This window comes from Erythranthe guttata, chromosome 8 (assembly GCF_056151865.1).
Source record: "Erythranthe guttata isolate IM_541 chromosome 8, IM_541, whole genome shotgun sequence".
NCBI classification, from domain to species: Eukaryota; Viridiplantae; Streptophyta; class Magnoliopsida; order Lamiales; family Phrymaceae; genus Erythranthe; species Erythranthe guttata.
Window position 1 is genome coordinate 1476173 of NC_142540.1, and position 23999 is coordinate 1500171.

At 35.8% G+C, this 23999-nt stretch overlaps 4 protein-coding genes across 6 annotated transcripts; 3 read left to right on the plus strand and 1 right to left on the minus strand.

Annotated features, from left to right (window-relative positions):
• Positions 1–722: 722 nt before the first annotated feature.
• Positions 723–10010, plus strand: LOC105971216 (uncharacterized). Of its 2 annotated transcripts, XM_088821527.1 has the most exons (19): positions 723–823; positions 1276–1312; positions 1428–1504; positions 1631–1696; positions 2158–2229; positions 3140–3212; positions 3641–3678; positions 3767–3874; positions 5672–5788; positions 5880–5960; positions 6045–6113; positions 7073–7150; positions 7300–7425; positions 7993–8100; positions 8378–8446; positions 8558–8620; positions 8719–8873; positions 9260–9770; positions 9840–10010. In XM_088821527.1, the coding sequence occupies exons 1-18, from the start codon at positions 800–802 to the stop codon at positions 9726–9728; spliced, it is 1830 nt and encodes a 609-aa protein (XP_088677653.1). In that variant the 5' UTR covers positions 723–799; the 3' UTR covers positions 9729–9770; positions 9840–10010. The 2 variants fall into 2 exon arrangements, with proteins under 2 accessions (XP_088677653.1, XP_012851523.1); XM_012996069.2 differs by having other exon boundaries at positions 9260–10010.
• A 384-nt stretch (positions 10011–10394) lies between these two features.
• Positions 10395–12507, minus strand: LOC105971225 (F-box family protein). 2 transcript variants are annotated; one of them, XM_088821528.1, is made up of 3 exons: positions 12332–12456; positions 11731–11769; positions 10395–11449 (listed from the first exon to the last, which is right to left on the minus strand). In XM_088821528.1, the coding sequence occupies exon 3, from the start codon at positions 11372–11374 to the stop codon at positions 10625–10627; it is 750 nt and encodes a 249-aa protein (XP_088677654.1). In that variant the 5' UTR covers positions 11375–11449; positions 11731–11769; positions 12332–12456; the 3' UTR covers positions 10395–10624. The 2 variants fall into 2 exon arrangements, with proteins under 2 accessions (XP_088677654.1, XP_012851533.1); XM_012996079.2 differs by lacking the exon at positions 11731–11769 and having other exon boundaries at positions 12332–12507.
• Positions 12508–12915: 408 nt separating this feature from the next.
• LOC105976790 (protein FAR1-RELATED SEQUENCE 5-like) lies at positions 12916–15647 on the plus strand. The gene is made up of 2 exons (XM_088821529.1): positions 12916–13124; positions 13501–15647. The coding sequence occupies exons 1-2, from the start codon at positions 13071–13073 to the stop codon at positions 15451–15453; spliced, it is 2007 nt and encodes a 668-aa protein (XP_088677655.1). The 5' UTR covers positions 12916–13070; the 3' UTR covers positions 15454–15647.
• Positions 15648–20361: 4714 nt separating this feature from the next.
• LOC148768275 (PKS-NRPS hybrid synthetase cheA-like) lies at positions 20362–23082 on the plus strand. Its single transcript, XM_088822610.1, has 2 exons — positions 20362–22188; positions 22270–23082. The coding sequence occupies exons 1-2, from the start codon at positions 20362–20364 to the stop codon at positions 23080–23082; spliced, it is 2640 nt and encodes an 879-aa protein (XP_088678736.1).
• Positions 23083–23999: the final 917 nt, after the last annotated feature.

The window sequence follows — 23999 nt, forward strand, 5'->3', positions numbered from 1 at the left end:
AGATACAGATACTTATACATATTTGCATGTCAATAAAAAATATAGCTCGACCTACAAATTGAGCGACATATGACAAGAACCTAAACTTGGTGCAATGACCAACTAAACATGGGTGTCAAAGTATCCGAAAAACGATCACACCATAAATATAGACCACGAGTTTTAGAAACACACGTGAGTTATTTATAGTCAAACTATTATTAATAACGAAGTCTAATATATACTGCATGGTAAATATGGTAGAACTCGAATACAAAATTATATGAGATAATTGTAATTTAAACATAACGGAAAATAACTACATGACTAATATATATGGGTAATTTATACACTATCATTTTTTTTGTTAGATTTATTTATTTATTTTTTAAGTTAAAAAAAAACCTCTAACAAAAAAAAATGATAGTGTATAAATTACTCATATATATTATACATGTCGAGGTTATGATATATATTTAATTTTATATGACAAAACATAGTTTTTCTTATTTTTCATTTTTTTTGCAATTTTTTATAATTGGTGTAATTTTATATAATAAAAATATTGTTTTGTTTGTCGAAAAAATACAAGTAATTATTTTGACTTTTACATAAGCACCAACTTTTTACTTTTTACTAAGAAAAACCAAAAAAAAACTTTTTACTTTTTACAAAACACCACCCCGTACAGTAAAAAATGGCAAGGTCAATGCGGTAAATTCCGTTAAATAACTATAAATTGCCAGTTCAAAATTTCCCAAATCCAAGATCAGACCTCTATTTCTAGGGTTATCAATTGATTCCGTTCCCGCGTGCTGCCATGTCCAATTCAACAGTTTCGCAGGTATTTAGCGTTACGATCTCACGTACTCATTTGAATTTTTGCAGCTTCAAACGATAAAAACCTGTCCCGCATTTGTTCCGACAAGAAAAAAGGGTCAATTCAGAAGTTATGAAGAATTGTAATTAATTTTTGTCGAAAATTTTACGCTTTAAGATTGGTGATTGCTCAAAATCCGAGAAAGTAAGAGATAGAAGAGCATTTTTCGTGTTCATTTATATCTGCTTAGCTTTTTGTTTGGGTTTTTTGTTTTTTGATTCTTCTGCACTTGTACACGCGTCCATAAAGTAGTAGCTGTGTTGCCTTTATCTCTATAAATCTTATGTTTCCCGTTACAGAAAACCATATTTGAGCTGAGGCTTAGATAAAAGGGTTAATTTGCCATGTCTAACAGCTCATTTTTTTTTTGTTTGCTTGTTTGGTTAATTTAATGTTTTGATGTTTTCTAATTACAGATGAACCGGTCATCCGAGCACCATTCTACCGGTCACAGTATGTTATTCACTTTATAATAGTTTTGATCTCTTCATTTGAAGATTATAACTTAAATTCACATCTATTATGTTTTCTATCATATACGTGACGACTTCATCATTTTGCCATGCAGAAGATAATGCTGTAAGAGGGACTGAAGTTTTCGTTGGCGGGTTGCCCCGCAGCATTACAGAGGAGAAAATCCACAAGGTCTTGTGTTTCTTTCTAGATTTGATTTTAATCATCTCGTATCTGCTTCTAGTTTATATCCATCGAATTATGGTCTTTCATGTATCTTAACGCAAGTTTTATTTGGATAAACTTCCACTTCCTCAGATATTTTCTGCCTGCGGTGAAATTGTGGAAATTCGTATGATAAAGGACCAGCTAGGCAATTTGAAGGTAAACTTACGTGCTAACTCTCTTCCTTCAGGGGAGCATTATTTCTAAGGCTTAATTCTTCCATCATCCATATAAAGAAAAGTTATCACAAGCAGGGCCGGAACCATGTATAGGGTGGGCTGCCGCCCCAGCAGAAAAAAAATAGTTAAATCTTTATTCATATATTTTAGTGTATCTGGTGGCCTCCAAAACATAAAATATTATAGTGAATAATTCTTAAGTTTAAAGAGTCTCAATAATGATATCATGGCTATATTATATTAACCAAAAAATTAAATACTTACGTATTTATTGTTGCTTTCTAAAATATTTCTAAAACAAATTGGGGGGTGCTGCCCACAAACTTCGCAAACCCTTAATTTTTTTCAAACCCCCCAATAAAAAGTTCCCCTGATCACACGGTAAGCACATTAATATTTCCTTCTCACTGTTGTCTCATGTTTTCTTGTGATTTTTGGCAGGGATTTTGCTTTGTGCGATTTGCAACAAAAGAATCTGCTGCCAGAGCTGTGATGGAAAAAGCTGGCACTGTGGTGAGTATTAACTTTGATTTATCAGGAACATTTTTGTACCGTGAAGATTTTGTTCTGAAATTGACCCGCTTCCTAATTCTCGAGAAAATTGACATGAATCCTAATACAAACAAAATCCTTCAAGTTTGGGAATAAAATATTTTAAATATATGATTTTACTGCAACTGTAACAAATTTTTATATTGGGATCACTCACATTTGAGCTAGAAGTCAGTTTGCTGGGGCAAACTCAGTTTAGTTTTTCTTCAAAATAAGTGAAGCACAACCATTTTCAGCACTACGCTGAACATTTTCTTCCATGAAAGTAGTTTGAAGAAGGCCTTTTTCGTGTCTTTCTGTGAACTATTGGTCATGTTCCTTAACATGGAAACATAAAAGAATTTATTAGCCATTTAGGTTAATTTGTTTGCAACCTTTATAAACTCTGATCTGCGGAATCAAATAGTATGCAATGAATAAATTTGCTCATTTTTTTATGAAACATACTTTGGTTAAAAGTAACAAAAAACCTTTTTGATACTTAATCAATGAAAAGATGAGAGGGATCCATTTTTGAAACTTTAGCCACATATTCACTATCCGCTTACCACTAACAATGATTATTCTATAAAAAGCATAATCCATATATCTAGCTACAAGGTAAGGCACTAGTGAATAATGATAATTACTTTACACACCACACCTATTTTTTTTTTAATTTTAATTTTTAACTTTAGTTTTTATTAAATATAAACAAAATTTGGCCGTACAACACACACACCCAACACGTGCACCTAAAGGGATTCGAACCTTCAGGAACCTAGATTCCTTTCTCACGATCTAAAGCAAACGAGTGTGTGTTTTAATTATGTCTATTAATAAAAAATGCGAACCTACTTTTTGGTTTATTTCTCCATGGTTCAATTTTCAGCTAGATGGAAAGACGATTGGTGTTCTACCATCAAGTGAGCAGGTTACTTTATACTTCGGAAACCTTAATAAAGGTTTGTTGTCTTAGATCTTGCTTATTTTATTTAGTAACTCTGTGCACATGCCATAAATTTGTCCTTTTAGGTTGACCTTTAAAGTCTTTTTTATTTGCTGTTACTTATGAATACTAAATATTACTCTGCTTAGGTAGCTGTTTAAATACCTGTCTAGCTTCCGCATATAAATGCTATATCATGAGAGTATCTGAGCTTCTTAAGACTTTTGTGAGCTCTAGTTGAGTAGGTAATCTGCATTTGTTGTGTATCACTAGAACTTATCACCCCTTTGTTGTATTTTCCCCTTTGCAAGTTACCCTTACTTTTGTTTCTAATCAGCCATAACTTCCCACTCTCTTCCCATTCCATCCATATGTTTCTCGTGATGTGGCCGGTTTATTGTTGTACTACATGCATGACTGTTTTTTTTTTTTTGGCTCTCCCAGCTTGGAGTGCTGATGAATTCAAAAGATTGGTGCTCCAGGTATAAATGTGTATAGATTGGGTTTCTTGCAGGAATTTCATTGTCTAATTTCGACGTCTCCTCTTAAATTTTTTTTCATGTGCTACAGGTTTTCCCGGACATAGAATCCGTGGATCTGCCAAGTGTTAACGACACACCATCAGGTCAAAAGCATCGAAACCGTGGTTTTGCATTTGTGAAGTTCTGCTCCCATGCTGTGAGTTTTCTTTGCATTATCTTATATCTTCCTCTAGTTAGAAGTCATGAATGAACACTCTTTCTGAGTCTGTACTATGAAATTGCGTTGACTCTCCTGTTGCATCTGAACTCATACAGGATAAAAGCTCAGGTTCGTCGTTTTTGGCTCTGTGTTCCAGCATCAATAATTGATCCTTTCTTATTCAAAATCCTAATGCATAACAAAACACTTGCCATAAGAACACTTATTTCGTACCAAATCAAAACCTTAAAAAAAGTTATTGTTTTTTACGAAATTGGATATCTAGACTGTATTAGGATTTCCCTGATAAATTTCCTCCGCTGACAAAACTGAGTTAAATCAACAAATTTCTAAAATTCCATTGTAAACTTATCGTCTATCTAACGATTCACAGTGTTCAAGAATAAGAAATTATTGCATCAATTGCCAATGAGAAATCTTAACAGACACCATTTTTCTACTGGTGAATAAGCAGGATGATACAATCTGTCTTTTAACTTACTGTTAATTGAATCCTTTCTCCCGTTTTCATGCCCCTACCTTTTCTCAGCTTTTCTCAAATTAATTATCATTAACTTTCAACATGCAACGTAATACTCTGTTTTTCCGATTATATTAATCACTGGAAAGACATGAATTACCATGTAGTCTAAAATGCACTATGTGGTCCACATAAAATCCATCTCGTGTCAGATTAACATATTTCAATTTCTTCTCTTTTGGATCTTTGCCAACTTTTTTTTTTTAACTCAATGATGTTATCCACACTTTGCTGTCAAGTTTTAGATCAATTTCATTTTAAAAAAAGCTCTATATTCCTCCAGAAAAAAATCAGTAATCAAATTTGTTATCTTAAATTCTGTGTAGTTAAATTAATAATCATGTAACTCAAAACCTGGACGAGCTGAATTCCTGTTTTATTCATTTTATGGCCTTCAGTGCTGTACTGTACTGTTATCTTCCCACGTAATACATAATTGTCTGTTTTCTGCATATCTATCTGAATTTATGAAATAAGTCAGATGGATTTTCTTTCTCGTCTTTCGTTTACTTGAAGTATATCCTATGGAATTTTGGTCCATGCAGTTTATACAAATATTTGACTGTTAATTTTGTTGTAGATTAATTTACTCTCAACACTCATTTCTTATGTTCTTGAATCTAAAACACATTTTTGGATCTTTTTTGTCGTCAGCTTTCATGATGTCCATTATTTATCCTCTTATCCCTTTTCTCAAAGTTTTCTCGATCTAATGAGGAAAGGTTTCAAATTTGTGATTTTCTACTCTTGTCTTTGTTCTACAGAACATCGAGCAATTTGATCCAAACTTTGATAAAAAATATCATTACTTAGTTTCTCAATACCTTTTTTTTTGTTAATGAGCTTAATAATAAAACTGCTTAAGATTCTTAAAGATGCAGTAATATATTACCTCGGGGTAACACAAAAAAATTCATATGTTAAAGATTGCCGTTCTCAAAGAAGAATCATATGCTTACTTTCCAAGTTTGATTTATTAAAATTCTCACGTTCCTCTTTTGCCAAGGCTGGTCAATCTTTAACTCTCAACAACTCAGTCGAACAATGTTAATACTTGCCTCTGCAATATAATAGTAATTGACAAAATCTTACCGCATCTTGGCGATCTTTTGTCACCATTCAATATGCAACCTTTCACCAAGTTTATAATAATATTAACATCTTCTAATTGATGTAAAGACAAAAATAAATACAAAATATAACCCTTTTATACTAGAAAATTGAACCCCCTACTTCAAAATTATCAATCACAGGCTGCTGCACGTGCTCAACGGGTGGGCTCTCAACCAGATTTTCGTCTTGGGAATTTGCACCCTGCTGTTCAATGGGCAGAAGAGGGACATGAAAAAAACCCATCAGAACTTGCTAAGGTTCATAAATTCATAATCATTGTCTTTTATGTCATAAGCATTAAATCCTTAAAGAACGTTGCTGTATCTTTACCTTCTTGTTTATTTTCAGATTAAAATAGCTTTTGTCAGAAACCTCCCCCCTGATGCAGAGGAGAACTATTTGAAGCATATGTTTGAGCCTTTTGGCAAGGTCTTAAATATTTCGACTTTGATTTTCCCTTTCCTATGAACTATACACTTTATATGATGTTGTTGTGCTGATGCCATCTTCCAGGTGGAGAAAGTTGTGGTGTCAAAAAAAGCTAGCATTCCCGTCGGGTTTGTTCATTTTGCTGAGAGATCGGTATGCTGGTTTGCATTTGTTTATGTTCAATGTTGAAAGATTCCTTTTTAGCTGTTCTGGTTTGTCTTCATAGGGCGCTAATTGTTTGCATATAAATTGTATTTAACTGCATGTTAGATTTTGCGGTATTTGTGTTCTTATGTAGGAACATATTTTTATTACCATGGAAGATATTTTTAATGTTTAAAACTCATGACACATGGTCGAAAATATAAGAGAAGGTAATATTTAATGTATACTTCTCTTCTTCCTTCCTCACGTAAGGAGAAGGGAATGAGTCAGGTGATTCAAAAGGACTGAATGAATTATAAAACTGCCATCAGCTATTCGACTTAGGACATCCGTTCTTCTTTTCGTTTATACAGGAATTTGCATCTGCGAATCATCTGAATCTTAAAAAGGAAATACACATTCAATTTAGTCAAAAAGATCTATAGATTGAAAAATCTCAGTCTCACCTCAAGAAAGTTACTACAGAACTATGTTACTGAGATATGAAATGTAACTGAATGAAGAGATATTTTAAATTGGCAAACAAAACCTTTTTGCTGATACAGCGATGTTACCTAAGTGATTACTTAAGCTGTCTTTGTGTGCAAAAATTATCTTCATCTTATGTGACCTGGACTTACTTTTTTCACTGTGAGCAAATATTTGGGCTATAGGTGTGCACATGCTTGAGAACGAACATTTGCTTTTGGGTTATTGCATGTTTTGGTCATTTAAATCCATCTTTTGTAATTTCGGCTTCTTCACTTATTTGTTACGTGGTGATTTTAGGAAATTGAGGCAGTTTCTTTAGTAGCATATTATCTATTTATTTGCTGCTCTTTTGCATTTTAATGTTAACCAACCATATTTTGGACATTTTGATCCATTTTTTTTAATTTTGTTACTCTGATCAACGTCACTGATTGGTTACATTGTTCCGTTCTCTTAGACCCTTTTTTTTTGTGTAGGATCTTGAAAGAGCTATCAAGGAAATGAATGATAGAACAGTTCGAGGGCCTAGTGGAGGTTCAACGCATAAACTCCAGGTACTTAGGATTGCACTGGAAGCCTTAAGTTTGTAATCTGAACTGATAATTGACATTTCGAACCTTTTCAGTTTTCCCTCTTTGATGAATATATGCGGGTAACAAGGAGTCTTTAACATAATTAATATCCCATTATTTTCTGCAAACAGGTTGAAGTTGCAAGACCTATGGACAAAAGCAAGAAACGAGCTCCTGAGGAATCAGAAAGTAATCCTTCTGTTCAGGGCCATTTCAAACTTTTGAAGCACAATGATCATAATTCCTATCTCCAGAGGGTGAGTTCATCTCTAATGCCGTTTTTCTGTTGAATGGGCTGTTCTCACACCGTCTCTTTTACATCTCAGATATTGGAATTACACCGATTCAGTATAAAAACATTACAAATGTAAATTATGTTTAAATAATTTCCAAAATGAGTAACTAATTGGCTGTAAGACAGCATTTTAAGATAGCCTGAGATGTTCAAGTTGGAATCCAAAGTATGCGTTGGCCTGGATCGTGGATCGTCTTAAAAAATGTTGCTGTACAAAAAGGAGAAGGAATTATTAGGTTGTGTCATTTGTATTATATTTTTGGGTTAGCTGAGACTTGCAATTACTCCGTATTAACAATTTTCCCTTTCTTGAATCACATGTGTCTTGGTTAATGACATCCAACTTCTCTTTTTGTTTGCGATTATCTCATCTGTACTAGAGAAACTGAGAAAGAGCGCAACTATGCTTAGTGCTTGCACGTGATTCTTCATACCTCTTTCTTTTGAATCAGATTTACCGAATGCATTCTCTCATTCTCAGTCAAATTCCCTTTTATTTGTTTGATCACATGCTCTCATTCTCATACAGGAATTGGGATCTGCTGACCCGTATGAGGATGCTGTAATAGCATTGCCTTTATCTGTTAAGGAGCGCCTACTGCGAATCCTGCGACTTGGAATTGCTACTCGATTTGATGTTAGTTCCACAGTTAATACATAAAGTCTGCATTTGATAGTGCAAACTAAGTCCTCACACACCAAATTTTTTTAGTACTAAGTTTCTGTGAAATTGTTATTTTTCAAGAGTTTGTTTGAATTTGCCGATCGAGGAAATTGAAAACTAGACTTCCATCATAGCATCTTTATAGTGTAACAAATATTTATGTCTTCAATGGCTTTCAGTGGTAACTGCCCTTCTATTTCCCAAGATAAATTCTGTGAAGTTTCACACTTCTCTTCTTGTTTGTTGACAGATTGATGTGAAAAGTTTATGCAGTCTCAAGGAATTACCCGAGTCTATTGCCATATCTGTCCTTGACCAGGTTTTAGCAGATCGATTAACTATATATGTTTTAATGTATACTTTTCCTTAATGTGATGCCTTAGCGACGAATTTCCAGCATCTAATTTTTCTTCCCTTATCCTTCTTTTAGTTTATGCTATCAGGAGCTGGTTTGCAAAATAAAGGAGCGTATCTAGACGGACTAATTTCTAGAGTATGTAATGTAACCGATCTCTATTGATAACATGTAGCTAGTTTTAGGTTTTGCTTCTAATTATATTTTTCGGTTAAATTAATATATTCATAATACAGCACTTAGTTGATAATGTGGGATTGAATCGAGGCTCAATCAGTTTTCCGGAAGTTGTGGATAATACTAGGAGTGAATCCAAGTTATACAGCTCGTTGCATCGAGCGTCTCCCCCTCCTGTCGGTTCTTTTGCTTCTCATGCACACTCTGCAGCTAGGTTCGTTTCTCGCTTAAGAAATATAGGACCGTTAAAGTTAATTGTGAACAAAAAAAAATGTCTAGACGAATAAATGTTTTATATTTCTTAATTTGTTTGTAATACCTATTGTACCCCTATCAGTAAGTTAAAAGATGGATTAATTATGGTTAATTAGGTCCATGTGAAATTGACTGTCGAAATTAATGGATTTATTGCATACTCCATCTTTATTTATATCATGTCTAATTTGTATTGTTTAGGTTTTTTATATTTATTAAATATCTGTTCATTATATAGATTTTAATGTTAATTTCAATCAATCAAAATATTAAATAGTATACAAAATAATTTACTGAAGTTATATGAAAATGATCAGAAGTTAACGAGATTATATATTTTCGCAGGTCCGACATTTTTGCATCACACTATTCGCCACTGCTGTCAGATTATCCTCTATCGAGCCGAACACTATTAGGAAGAGGGGTTGATAGAGACTCCGATTTTCTTCAATCGAGTCGACCCATATCTGCTTCCGGAAGCTTCCAGATTCCAAGCCAGGTTCCAAGAATAGGAATGTTGGAAGAAAGAAGCCACTCCCCCTACGAGGCAACACCGGTCCCACCTTTATCCTATGGAAGTTTCGGTTTGAGAACCGAAGAGGTACGGTATTCATCTGCCATCCAAACAGCACCTAATTCATCTGCCTCACCTTATGCTAGGCTCGGTGCAAGTTTGACTTCCGAAGCTAGAGCTGGCTCTGGTCAACAGCCACCTCGGCAGCAAATTAGGTTTGACCCTTATACGGGCGAACCTTATAAATTCGATCCTTTCACGGGCGAACCGATCCGCCCAGATACAACGGGCCCATTTTGATCAAAGCAGAGATTTGGATTTGTTTTTTAAGTTTTTTGGAAGGTAAGAAGTACTACATATTTATGTTTAAATTATGATTTACCTTGTTCATTTTTCCTCTCTTTTTTATAGATATACATACACATTCACTGTGCTGATGACTGATGTGGTTTACTACATTACTTGCCTTCGTTCCAATAGAAACATACGATTTCGATTTCTTATTTCGAAACCTTGGGAATGCATACAGATACATTTTTGTAGTGTTCAGTATTGGGAAATTAAATGAAATTAAATGCTGCACCTGAGTTTTAGTGGATTTAAATTGTAGATCTAAACATAATCACACACACACCCATGTATATGTGTGCTTAATGAGTAGTTATTTAATCAAATCTACGGTTCAAATCCACCCGATGTAAATAATCAAGTGTTGTATCTAACTTCCCGTTCAGTATATGCGCTTGTAATGTCTATCCAAATTCAGTTTACAGGGCATTCTTGGTATTTTAGTAAAATAAGGTAAAATTGCAATTTGTTTTTCAAACACATTCAATTTAAATTAACTATTTAAAGTTGATTTTGCATAGTTAGCAAAAAATCGCTTATCTTAAAAATAAATAATTATTTCAATTTTTAAAAACTCTTGCAAACAAGTTGCATTATAAAATATCGAAAACATCATCATTGAAAATGGAGCAACACAGAAATTCTTAGCCAATGAAAAAACCTGGGAACATAAATCATGCAATGCTGTAGAAATTTCCACAGTTATTCGCGCAGAAGAAAAAAGAAAAGAAGAAAACTTGTCCAAAATACTACTAGATACAGAGATAAATATACGTATTCTAACCGAGAGCTACACCAAACATGCCCCTCCGATTAGGGCCCCGCACCGTTGTATGACAGCCCGAGCTTCACTTCCAATCAAGCATATCAAAGAGCCACAAGACCTGCTCCTCTGAATTAGCAGCATCACAGAAATCGAGTTCAATCCCAAACACATCAATCACCTCTTCACTACCATGGTCCATGAAAAGCAACGAAATCCACGCCCTTATACCAGACACAAAAGGGTGTGCGGGCGAAAACTCGAGATAATCAAACGCCATCGCACGATAAGCAGATCGATCTACATACTCAAAAACCGATTTATTTATCACGCAAGCAACTTTTTCCGAATCCTTCCTAGCCACAAGCACAGAGACGCTAACAGTCTCCCCTAAAGGAATATTAAACCTCGGATGAATAGGCAACGTCAAGTTGTATTCCGGGCTGGCCAAGTGGAACTTGAGAACATCGGAAACGCCAGCTGGCGGGGTCCAAGCCCCCTTCCGGAAAACGAGGCCCGTCACAACTTCTGAATAGACAAGCTTTTCTTCGCTCCAAATGTCGATGTAGAAGTCCAAGTCGTTGAAGGACAGCCTTGGTGGAAGAAGGGGTCTGCTTTTTTGCCGCTTGTAAAAGGTTTTGAATAGTTTAAGGTAAGACAGAGTGGGAGGGGAAGGCTGCTTGCATATTGACGGCCATCTCTTTGCACATAAGCATTTCCAAAAGTAATCGTCTTTTGCGATTTCTTGCCACTGCTTACAGACTGACATGCATGCTGCTAGGTCTCTGCCTTCTAGGAGAGGGAAAACAGCCTTCAAAATTTCCTCGTACGACATTTTCGGAAAATGTTGAATGCTTCAGATGGTGAATGTTTTTAAAATCAAACTACGCGTAGCTTGTCCACATTGTTCCTGAAATGAAATAAAGCCGATCGAATATCAGATGCCACATATGTATATATGGAATTTCACACGACATGAAATCCTAGAGCCCTCCATAAGAAAATAGCTATATTTTTTTTTTGCATTAACGAGAATCGTGAAGATATGGTTTCATTTTTTCACATCGTTTACCAATTACAGGAACATGGAAAATGCCTCAAGAGAATATATTTCTCCGTGCTGAACTCAATTAATCATCTTTAATCCTAAATCAAGCATCACTAAGAACATAGATGTTTCATTTTCCATACCGTTTTACGTAATTACAGGAACAGGAACACGGAGAATACCTAAAAAAAAAAGTACATTTCCGTCATTCTGTGTGCTGAACTAAATTAATCATCCTTAATGCATAAAGTATAATGGAGTAAAATTATTTCCTAAATCATAACTAAGAACATCGATATCAAGCCGTATACTTCAAAGAAACACCACGACTACAAACGTATTCGGACGTGATCCAACATGATAATACCATATAAAATTCTCGTTACTTTATCGCACAATGCAGCACAAAGTCCGACGGTTCTAATCTCAAACATCAACTTACATCCATAAAATTCGGATCAAACCCAAATCATGCAAAAATCAACACATTTGAGATTTGACCAATAATTCAATTTTCTAACTTCTTCAGCAAGTACTCAATATCTTCCAGCCTTAATCTAGTGTAAGAATCCAGATGAGGATATCAAATCAAACACACACACGCACACACACATGTATATATATACGCCAAAAAACAAAAATCGCTGAAAATGAAACCCAAAAGCAATTAACAAAGGTAAACGAAACATAACCCTAATTGGTATCAAAAATTAAATTAGAAAAAGGCGAAGAATGGAACTATACCGTGTAACGATTTTACCGATCCGAATGAAAATCAATGAAGTGGAAGAAGAAAATCATTTTTATATATGTAAATGTGTATATATCTATATCATGAATTGGGGATCAATTTGTCTGCTGACTAGCCTACAAAAAAAAAATCCAGAAGAAAATTAAAAGGAGAGAGAAAGGAGCGAGGTGGTAGAATTGGGTGTGACGCGGTATACATCAATCGTGTGGGGTTGAGGTCTTGTGGGTCCCACAATTATTTATTAAAAATGACAAGTGGATTATTTAATGATAATATTAAATAATCACTTTTATTAAAATTAAAAGTTTAGTGAATATAAAATCTAGAGATGAAATAACATTTTTTAACCCTACGTTGGAATAAAATAAATTGAAACAATTGTATATATTTTTTTATTAAATATAAATATATATTAATTGTATATATATTTTTAATTAATATTAAGGGGACAACTATTTTGAATACTAGTTTTTGCTTAGTTGAATACCAAAAAAATAAAAAATAAATAATTAATTGTAAATTACTTTAATACCCTTAATGAAAATTAAAACCAAAAAATATTACAAATACTATTTTTATTTCTTAAAAACCAAATAATCAAAAACCTAAAAAAAACATTTCCCTCCTCACTCACAAACCCCTCACCTCCTCCACCTCCTTCTTCTCCCTCCCCAAAAACCCTCCTAAAAAACCCCAAAACAAAAGAAATCAAAACCTTACACAACTTGCAAAATGGCCTCAAATGACAATAGAATGGTAGTTTACGAGCAAGGAGAACCCATTCAGGTATGTATTCATGTATTTTTTGAGCTAAAACATCGATTTTGAATTTTTTTTTTTTTAAAACTCGCCATGTATTTTCGACACATACAGGTCGAAAATACCCTTATTTTTCGACGTGTATGTGTCGAAAATACCCTTTACTTTCGACACCTAAGTGTCGAATTGTGATGCCATTTTCGACACTTAAGTGTCGAAAATTACCCATATTTTCGACACTTAAGTGTCGAAAATTGCATCATAATTCGACACTTAGGTGTCGAAAGTAAAGGGTATTTTCGACACTTAAGTGTCGAAAATATGGGTAATTTTCGACACTTTAGTGTCGATTTTGTTCCTGTTGCAAATTTACTTGTCTTATATTTTCGACACTTTTGTGTAGATCGATTGCACCCATTCATTTACCACGTCAGAAAAATTCCCAACAAAAGAAGCTTTAATGGCATGGGTTCGTGAAGTATGTAAAAGAATTGGAATGGTGTTAATGATTGGGGGTTCGAGTGACGGGGATAGAGGACGTAGGACACCGTATGTGATTGTTCGTTGTGAGCGTGGGGGCCATTATGTTGGCAAGAAGGTACCAGGTGAAGATGATCAAAGACCGGGAAAAAGGAGCACCGGTTCAAAGAAATGCAATTGTCCGTTTAAATTGAAGGGGACAAGAGAACACAAGGATGATGAAAAGGCTGAGTGGAAATTGGATGTTAGTTGTGGTATTCACAACCACAACTTATTCGAAAACTTGCACGGACACTCTTATGCCGGAAGATTATCAAAGGAGGATGTTTCCTTTGTTCACACTATGAAGAAAGCAATGGTGAAACCAAGGGCAATTCTAAGAGCATTGAAGCAAAAGGACCCGTCTAATGTAACTGGTATGAAGACAGTTTACAATACTATCTCTAAGTTAAATTTCAGTGAATTGGATGGGAGATCTCAATTGCAATCATTGTTTGTCAAGTTGAAAGAAGATGAATACCTCTCGTACCATAGATCGAACGAGTTGAATGCGATTACCGACTTGTTTTGGATCCACCCGAAATGCATTAAGTTGGCACAGTCGTATCCGTACGTATTCGTCATCGATTGCACGTACAAGACCAATCGTTACGGACTCCCATTTCTTGAGATTGTGGGTTTTACTTGTACCAACAAGACGTTCTCAATTGCCTTTGCTTACTTGGACCACGAAAAGACGGAAAATTTTGAATGGGCGTTGCGTTGTTTGAAGGAGGCCATGACCAGTTGTCCTCGGCCGAATTGCATTGTAACAGATCGAGATTTGGGTTTAATTAAAGCAGTGGCCAATGTGTATCCATCGAGTCATCACTTGCTGTGTCGGTGGCATGTGAACAAGAATATAGTGGCCAATTGTAAGAAATTGTTCCCAAAGGACATCACCAAATGGAAGCAATTTCAGTCGAGTTTTTCGGCTCTTATTGAAAGAAATACCATAGAGGAGTTCAATGAGGATTGGGAGGATTTGAAAAGAACATTTATGGGTTATCTCCCGGCTATAGAGTATGTAGCTAATTCATGGTTGGATCCGTACAAGGAGAGACTTGTATCGGTGTGGACAAATAAGTATACTCATTTTGGAACGTACACTTCTAATAGGGTGGAGGGGGCACACGGACGAATGAAAAGGGATGTGCGTAATTCAACTGGCACATTTGTGGATTTGTATACGAAAGTCCACAATCAAATTGTCGAACAACACAATGACATCAAGGCTTCCTTTGAAGTAAGTAAAAATACTTACGAGCACACTTTCAAAACGTTGATATACAATGAGCTTCGTGGAAGTATCTCAAAATACGCTCTGCAACTACTCAAAGTTGAGGTGGACAATGCGAAACTATTGCAACCGAGCGATATGGGTTGTAGTTGCGCCATCCGAACAACCCACAGTCTACCATGTCGCCATGAACTTCATGAGTATGTTGTTGTGAACAAATGTCCTATCCCACTTGAGTTAATAGGCTCGTATTGGAAACACATGAGTATGGAGCCCGTCGCGACCACAGGCCAAGTCATCCTACCAACCATCGACGAAGAATTATCGGAATACCAGAAGCTCTTTGAATGTGCCGATCTCGATGCAAAAACTCGATTGCGCAACCATTTGAGACATTTTACCCACCCAGAGAAGACTAACCTTACGGAGCCAAGTGAAAAGGTTGTTAGCAAAGGTCGACCGGCAAAAAGTAGGAAAGACAAATCAAGCACTCGGGACAAATCACATTTTGAGTATGTGGAGCCAAAGAAAAAAAAATCGAAGCAGGCTAGTTGTTCTCCAAAGGTAAATGTCGCTACTATCGTCTCATTTCATTGAAGTTGTATTTTATAATTGTGCTGAGTAATGAAGTGTAATATACTGCAGCTTATACCTGTACTGATGAGATTACGAGGGCATTCGAATGATTCTTTCAACACTATACCAACTCAAGAGTCAGGAAAAAGCACTATACCGACACAGGTACCTGTCGAATATTCAACCCATTTTCGACAAGTTGCTGTCGAAAATGCAACCCATTTTCGACAGGTAGCTGTCGAAAATTACCAAAATCCAAATTCAACATTTTCACCATTTTCGACATTTACATGTCGATTTTGGATGAATTTTCGACATCAACCTGTCGAAAATTCATCGAAAATCGACATATACAGGTCGAAAATGGTGAACGAAGAACCGACCCACGAATCTCAAATCAATGCTCAAATCGACTGAAATCAGATGCACCCATTACTAATTAACGATCATTCTAACCTAAAACAACCAAATCCTAATTACCCATATCAAACAATCAAATCTTAAATAAATATTAAAGAAAAAAAATCGAAACAACTATAACTTACTATTCGAAGACGACGACGGCGGCGGCTTTGGGCGACGTTGGGCGGCGTTCGGCGGTGTTTGGCGTCGGCGTCCGACGGCGGCGATGGTTGGAGCGGCGGCGGCGGCGTCGGGCGGCGTGGACGGAGGGAGGTGGACGGAGGGAGGTTTTTTGTGTTTGAATTTTTTTTTTCTTTTTTTTTATTTGGTTTTCAAATAGGTAATTTCAAAGAAAAATTGATGTAATTAGTATTTTGTATGAAAGGGTATTTTTGTACTTTTATTTTTATTTTGGTATTAAAGTAAGAAAAAACTTAAAAATATGTACTCAATTGTGGTTTTCAACTAGGTAGTATTCAACTAAGCAAAAATTAGTATTCAAAATAGTTGCCCCCTAATATTAATTCTCATTTGGTGATATATTTGCATCATGGGCTACGTGGAGGTTGGGCCCACATATTGGAAAGATGTCATCTGAGTTAACAATATGGGCCCACATTGTAGCCCAAAAGTCCTGTTTAATTATAATTTGATTTACTAAAAATGGGCCGAAAATATTTGATTAGTTTTATCAATATTATGAAAATTAAATAATTTTAATGTTAAAAGTTCTTATTTGGTTGACAAGTTATGACATGATCAATTAAATAATTGAATCTTTGTTTTTCTATTTAATAAATCTAATATTTTTTTAAGTGGCCGTCTAAATAAGATTGTATCAATCGACTACCTTAAACAAAGCCTAAGAAAATAATAAAAAAGATATTCAATTTTTTTTGTTTTTTTCATTTTTTAGAACAATTTGGTTCGACCAACCAAGCCTTAATCGAAGTTTCGGGGTCGTGTATTGTAATTTGGAAGAAAATATTTAGGTGTGTTTGGTCGTTCATATGTATACTACACTCACACTAATATAACCAGAATTTTGAGTCCCAGCAACCAAATATATCTGAGGAAATTACGATGGGAGTCGATAATAATATTATATATAATTTTTAAAATCTTTATATAAGACAATATAGATTTGAAAAATGTAGGGAATTCTTGGCCTCAGTCGATCTTATGTTGGCTCAGCCAATGTACACTCATACACTCAGTAAAATATAAATAAAATATATCTTTACAATTTATCGACACATAAATTAGCCATAAAGATCTACTCGATGTCGGTGTGTACTGTGTTAGTGTAGCATGAAATAAATCGAGAATTCGACCTTAAAATTAAATAAAACTTTGATTTATATCAGACAAAAAAGGAAGATATATAGTAGATTAATAAGTTTGTGATAATTATAAATTAAATCTATTTCATTTTATGAAAATAAGCCATACATTTTTAACATGCTAAATAACTAATTACTCGCACTAAGCTAAAATCAAAGGTGAACAAAAAAATTAAAGAAGCCACCTTCTTCTTCTTCTTCTTCTTCTTTATTTATTCTTTATTTTTAATTTTCTTTTGATTTGGCCATTGATGAAAATGGGGCTGTAGTTGTACGGTGAACTACACGGCGGCGGCTTGGTTTTCTTGAGGTGTATTTGAGCCGTAAAGATCGACCAATTTCTGCAAAACAAGAACCTGAGTTTTGAGGAGTACGATGTAGTCGGCTGTTTCCTCGAAAAGATCTTGGTCGGGATTTATCATCTCGGCGTTCTGCGAAGGGACGAGGTTCCGGAGGGCGTCCAGCTTGTCGGAAACCGACGCGCCGCCGCCAATGTGGGTGGATCTACGGCGGTGGCTGCTGCTGAGTACTCGCGGCTTTGCGAGTTTTCTTTTTGAGTGTGGCGGTCGACTTCTCCTCAGCCTTCCGACCGCGGCGGGGACATGAATTCGTGGCTTTAAACCCATTACGGTGATTGGGTGGAGGAGGCGGCGGCGGTGGTGGGTTATGGTGGAGGAATTACGGGGCGGCTGACGGTGTAACGGGTGAGAGGAAATGGCGTTATATGGGGGGTTATATGTAAGGGGGTATTTAATTACTACCACCATGTGGGAGTAACTACCAAAATGCCACTTGCTCTACTTTTTTTTTTTTTTTTTTCTTTTTTTTGCTTTTTTTTTTCAATTTTTTGTTTAGTTTTTTCAATTTGGTCGATCATTAATATTTCACATTTTATTTTCGTTAAATGTTTTTTGATAAAAAAAAAAAAAAAAAACCAATATCAAATTATATGTAATTCAGTAGAATTTCGATAAATTAATAACATCGTTAAAATAATATTTTTTCGCTGTCTTGGCTCATTGACAATGTGTCAAAAAAAGTTCGATAAATTAATATTTCGCTGAAATAATAGAATTTGTCAAGTCCCAACTATATTAATTCCTAAAAGTTTAAATATAGCAATCTTCTTAATCGATACGTCGAGATCTAAACTAACATTTTAAACGATTTTTTTTCCAGCTTTTATATATTCACCGTCGTTTATTATTTAATAATTTAATTTTACAAATTAGATAATCCCAATTGACCAACACTTTATAGTTTTTTCAATTAGCACCACAAAACAATATTCAATTATGAGTATTCAAAATAAAAGTTGAACATCCCTCATGATTCAAAGGTAAAAAGTGATGAAGAAAAAAAGAAGAGAAAAAGCTAGTTCACAAAAATGATTATATATAAAATATAAATAGTTTAAGCAAAAAATTAGTTAAAGGTTATTTTCGTCATTTCACAAATGAATTGTGAGCTAGCTAGTTGTTATTTGGGAGAGAGAAGTAGTGGCCTCCCGAAGGGGCACATGCGAATATAGCATGGAACAGCAGAGAGAGAAAGTTAAGAGAGAGAAATTGCACATGGGGAGCACATGCACCAGAAAACAAAAAAGAGGATGATTATATCTTTTTTTAGAGAGAGAGAGAGAGAGAGAGAGAGAGAGAGAGAGAGAGAGAGAGAGAGAGAGAGAGAGAGAGATTGCATGTGACAGGTGTGAGACAGTGAAGCAGAATAAGAATTGTACTGCATGTTCTGCACATTCCCTGCATTCTATCCATCCAATTACAACCCCAAAATTATAATCCCACTAATTAATTAATTAATTAATTAATTAATACTAATTATGTATATATGTTAATTATTGTTTAAAATTTCATAATCACTAGTCTAATTAGTGTTTGTCTAATTAGGGTTGGAGCTCAAGTATAACCACATGTTTGCACGTGGTTTTTTCTTTTCTGGATAGTTTCAATTAATCCGGGCATGTGAGCCAGTGTGTGATGAACCATGCACGTGATTGCATTTCAATTATTAAATAATGCAGATATTGTATAACCAACCCCCAAATACTCATTCCTCGGATCCTAAATAATAATAAAAATAATAATTAAAGATTCACTATTTTTTTTTTAATTAATCTCATACTACATTATTAAATTAATAAAGTTAATCCCAAGTCTGGATTTTTATATTTTGTCAGCAGTTTTTGTATTTTGTTATGGTTGTCAGAAACAAATGATTTAATTTAATGGGCCCATAAAATAAATAAAATATTGATCCATTAAAGTTGATGAAAATCAACATAATTCGGCCCAATTAACAGAAAGTCCAATTATACTCAATTGCATAATGGCTCAAGTCTAGTTATCTTATGTATAAAGGGGATCACTATTTCAAATACTAATTTTTGCTCACTTGAATACCAAAAAAATAAAAAATAAATAATTAATTGTAAATTACTTTAATGCCCTTAATGAAAATTAAAACCAAAAAAATATTACAAATACTATTTTTCTTTCTTAAATACCAAATAATCAAAAACCTAAAAAAAACATTTCCCTCCTCACTCACAAACCCCTCACCTCCTCCACTTCCTTCTTCTCCCTCCCCAAAAACCCTCCTAAAAAACCCCAAAATAAAAGAAATCAAAACCTTACACAACTTGCAAAATGGCGTCAAATGACAATAGAATGGTAGTTTACGAGCAAGGAGAACCCATTCAGGTATGTATTCATGTATTTTTTGAGCTAAAACATCGATTTTGAATTTTTTTTTTTAAAACTCGCCATGTATTTTCGACACATACAGGTCGAAAATACCCTTATTTTTCGACGTGTATGTGTCGAAAATACCCCTAATTTTCGACGCCTAAGTGTCGAATTATGATACAATTTTCGACACTTAAGTGTCGAAAATTACCCAAGTTTTCGACACTAAGGTGTCGAAAATTGTATCATAATTCGACACTTAGGCGTCGAAAATTAGGGGTATTTTCGACACTTAAGTGTCGAAAATGTGGGTAATTTTCGACACTTAAGCGTCGATTTGGTTCCTGTTGCAAATTTACTTGTCTTATATTTTCGACACGTTTGTGTAGATCGATTGCACCCATGCATTTACCACGTCAGAAAAATTCCCAACAAAAGAAGCTTTATTGGCATGGGTTCGTGAAGTATGTAAAAGAATTGGAATGGTGTTAATGATTGGGGGTTCGAGTGACGGGGATAGAGGACGTAGGACACCGTATGTGATTGTTCGTTGTGAGCGTGGGGGCCATTATGTTGGTAAGAAGGTACCAGGTGAAGATGATCAAAGACCGGGAAAAAGGAGCACCGGTTCAAAGAAATGCAATTGTCCGTTTAAATTGAAGGGGACAAGAGAACACAAGGATGATGAAAAGGCTGAGTGGAAATTGGATGTTCATAGTGGTATTCACAACCACAACTTATTCGAAAACTTGCACGGACACTCTTATGCTGGAAGATTATCAAAGGAGGATGTTTCCTTTGTTCACACTATGAAGAAAGCAATGGTGAAACCAAGGGCAATTCTAAGAGCATTGAAGCAAAAGGACCCGTCTAATGTAACTGGTATGAAGACAGTTTACAATACTATCTCTAAGTTAAATTTCAGTGAATTGGATGGGAGATCTCAATTGCAATCATTGTTCGTCAAGTTGAAAGAAGATGAATACCTCTCGTACCATAGATCGAACGAGTTGAATGCGATTACCGACTTGTTTTGGATCCACCCGAAATGCATTAAGTTGGCACAGTCGTATCCGTACGTATTCGTCATCGATTGCACGTACAAGACCAATCGTTACGGACTCCCATTTCTTGAGATTGTGGGTTTTACTTGTACCAACAAGACGTTCTCAATTGCCTTTGCATACTTGGACCACGAAAAGACGGAAAATTTTGAACGGGCGTTGCGTTGTTTGAAGGAGGCCATGATCAGTTGTCCTCGGCCTAATTGCATTGTAACAGATCGAGATTTGGGTTTAATGAAAGCAGTGGCCAATGTGTATCCATCGAGTCATCACTTGCTGTGTCGGTGGCATGTGAACAAGAATATAGTGGCCAATTGTAAGAAATTGTTCCCAAAGGACATCACCAAATGGAAGCAATTTCAGTCGAGTTTTTCGGCTCTTATTGAAAGAAATACCATAGAGGAGTTCAATGAGGATTGGGAGGATTTGAAAAGAACATTTATCGGTAATCTCCCGGCTATAGAATATGTAGCTAATTCATGGTTGGATCCGTACAAGGAGAGACTTGTATCGGTGTGGACAAATAAGTATATTCATTTTGGAACGTACACTTCTAATAGGGTGGAGGGGGCACACGGACGAATGAAAAAGGATGTGCGTAATTCAACTGGCACATTTGTGGATTTGTATACGAAAGTCCACAATCAAATTGTCGAACAACACAATGACATCAAGGCTTCCTTTGAAGTAAGTAAAAATACTTACGAGCACACTTTCAAAACGTTGATATACAATGAGCTTCGTGGAAGTATCTCAAAATACGCTCTGCAACTACTCAAAGTTGAGGTGGACAATGCGAAACTATTGCAACCGAGCGATATGGGTTGTAGTTGCGCCATCCGAACAACCCACAGTCTACCATGTCGCCATGAACTTCATGAGTATGTTGTTGTGAACAAATGTCCTATCCCACTTGAGTTAATAGGCTCGTATTGGAAACACATGAGTATGGAGTCCGTCGCGACCACAGACCAAGTCATCCTACCAACCATCGACGAAGAATTATCGGAATACCAGAAGCTCTTTGAATGTGCCGATCTCGATGCAAAAACTCGATTGCGCAACCATTTGAGACATTTTACCCACCCAGAGAAGACTAACCTTACGGAGCCAAGTGAAAAAGTTGTTAGCAAAGGTCGACCGGCAAAAAATAGGAAAGACAAATCAAGCACTCAGGACAAATCACATTTTGAGTATGTGGAGCCAAAGAAAAAAAAATCGAAGCAAGCTAGTTGTTCTCCAAAGGTAAATATCGCTACTATCGTCTCATTTCATTGAAGTTGTATTTTATAATTGTGCTGAGTAATGAAGTGTAATATACTGCAGCTTATACCTGTACTGATGAGATTACGAGGGCACTCGAATGATTCTTTTAACACTATACCAACTGAAGAGTCAGGAAAAAGCACTATACCGACGCAAGAGTCGTTCAAACCATTATTAGAAGATGCAGATGTGGGATTGCCACCAGGTTTGATCGGCAAGAATAAGTACATTGACACGATCCATCCACGATTTCGTATGCACGTTCGAGAAATCATCAATGTCGGTTCAGATGGACACTGTGGATTTCGGGCAGTTGCCTCTATGATGGGATTTGGAGAAAATGAATGGGGTCGAGTGCGAGATGACATGCTACGGGAGTTGACTTCTAATTTTTCCACTTACACGACCATGCACCGTGGCGAAGAAACCGTTAGAAGCATGCAAGCTATTGTGAGTAACTGGGATGTTCCTGCAACTCGTGATCATTGGATGTCTTTTCCAAATATGGGTCATGTAATTGCTTCAACATACAATATTGTGCTTGTCTACTTATCCAAGTATCAGTGTCTCACGTTCCTTCCTCTATCGAGCGATCCAAAGCTTTTCAGCGAGAGACAAGAGCACGGAATGGCATTCGTCGACAACTGTCACTTCGTGCATGTTGTCTTGAACAAGAATTGTCCAATACCTCCTATCGCCGATTATTGGTACCGATGTCATGATCCTAAAGCTGATGGTTGGAAGCCTGCAGAAATGGATGGTCGGATTACAGCATTTCGAGAACTAATAGGTCAAAATGTTGCCACGCGAGAGAGTTTCGAGATTATTACTATATCAGACAATGGTGATAATTCTCCGAACAAAACTATGTAAAGTTACTGGTGCTAGTTTCAATGTTATTAAGTGTTGTGTTTTTATTTGAAAAAACTATGTTTTTTTTTTAAAAAATTGCAATTTTTATTTGTAACATGCAATAAACCCCAAATATATTGCAATGTAAGATAAAAAACATATTCTAAGTGTTTTTGGACAAAAAAAAAAAAAAATTGCAATTTTTTCAAAAAAAAAAAAAATTGATACAGATCGAAATTCGACAGCTAGCTGTCGAATTGGATCTGTATCAAACATTTTTTTTTTTGAAAAAATTGCATTTTTTTTTGTGAAATTTACCCCAAATATATTGCAATGTAAGATAAAAATCATATTCTAAGTGTTTTTGGACAAAAAAAAAAAATTCAAATTATCAAAAATATTTTCATTCAAAACAACCAAAATCCATATAAAACTAAATGAACAAAACAAGTAAATAAAATAAAATCCATCAAACAACATCCATCTAAAAAATTACAAGACTAATCATGTGTTTTTTTCTTCCTACTAAACACGCGTTTCACAACCGCCTGTGGGGCATCGGACGAGCTCGATGGCGGTGGAATTGGCCCTATCGAGCTACCTGGAGGTGGTGGTGGGGCATCCGACGAGCTCGAAGGAGGTGGAGGTGGGGCATCCGGCTCGATCAATCTGACAATATCATTTAGAGTCCCCCACATGACCGTATGAGCGTCGGATGGTGCAAGTCCCCGCACCTCGCTAAGTGTACCCTTCACCAACTCCAAAATTTGTGAAAGTTGGACCTCCTTATCGGTACCACCCCCTGGACGAGCTTCATGGGGTCGAGGTCGATCCGCCTGGGGTCGAGGTGGATGGGCTCCATGCCTACTCAGTTGTAACATGCATCTGGGTCGGAACCAATTCATGTAGTCCGGCGAAGTGTCCGCCTCCCCGAGTTC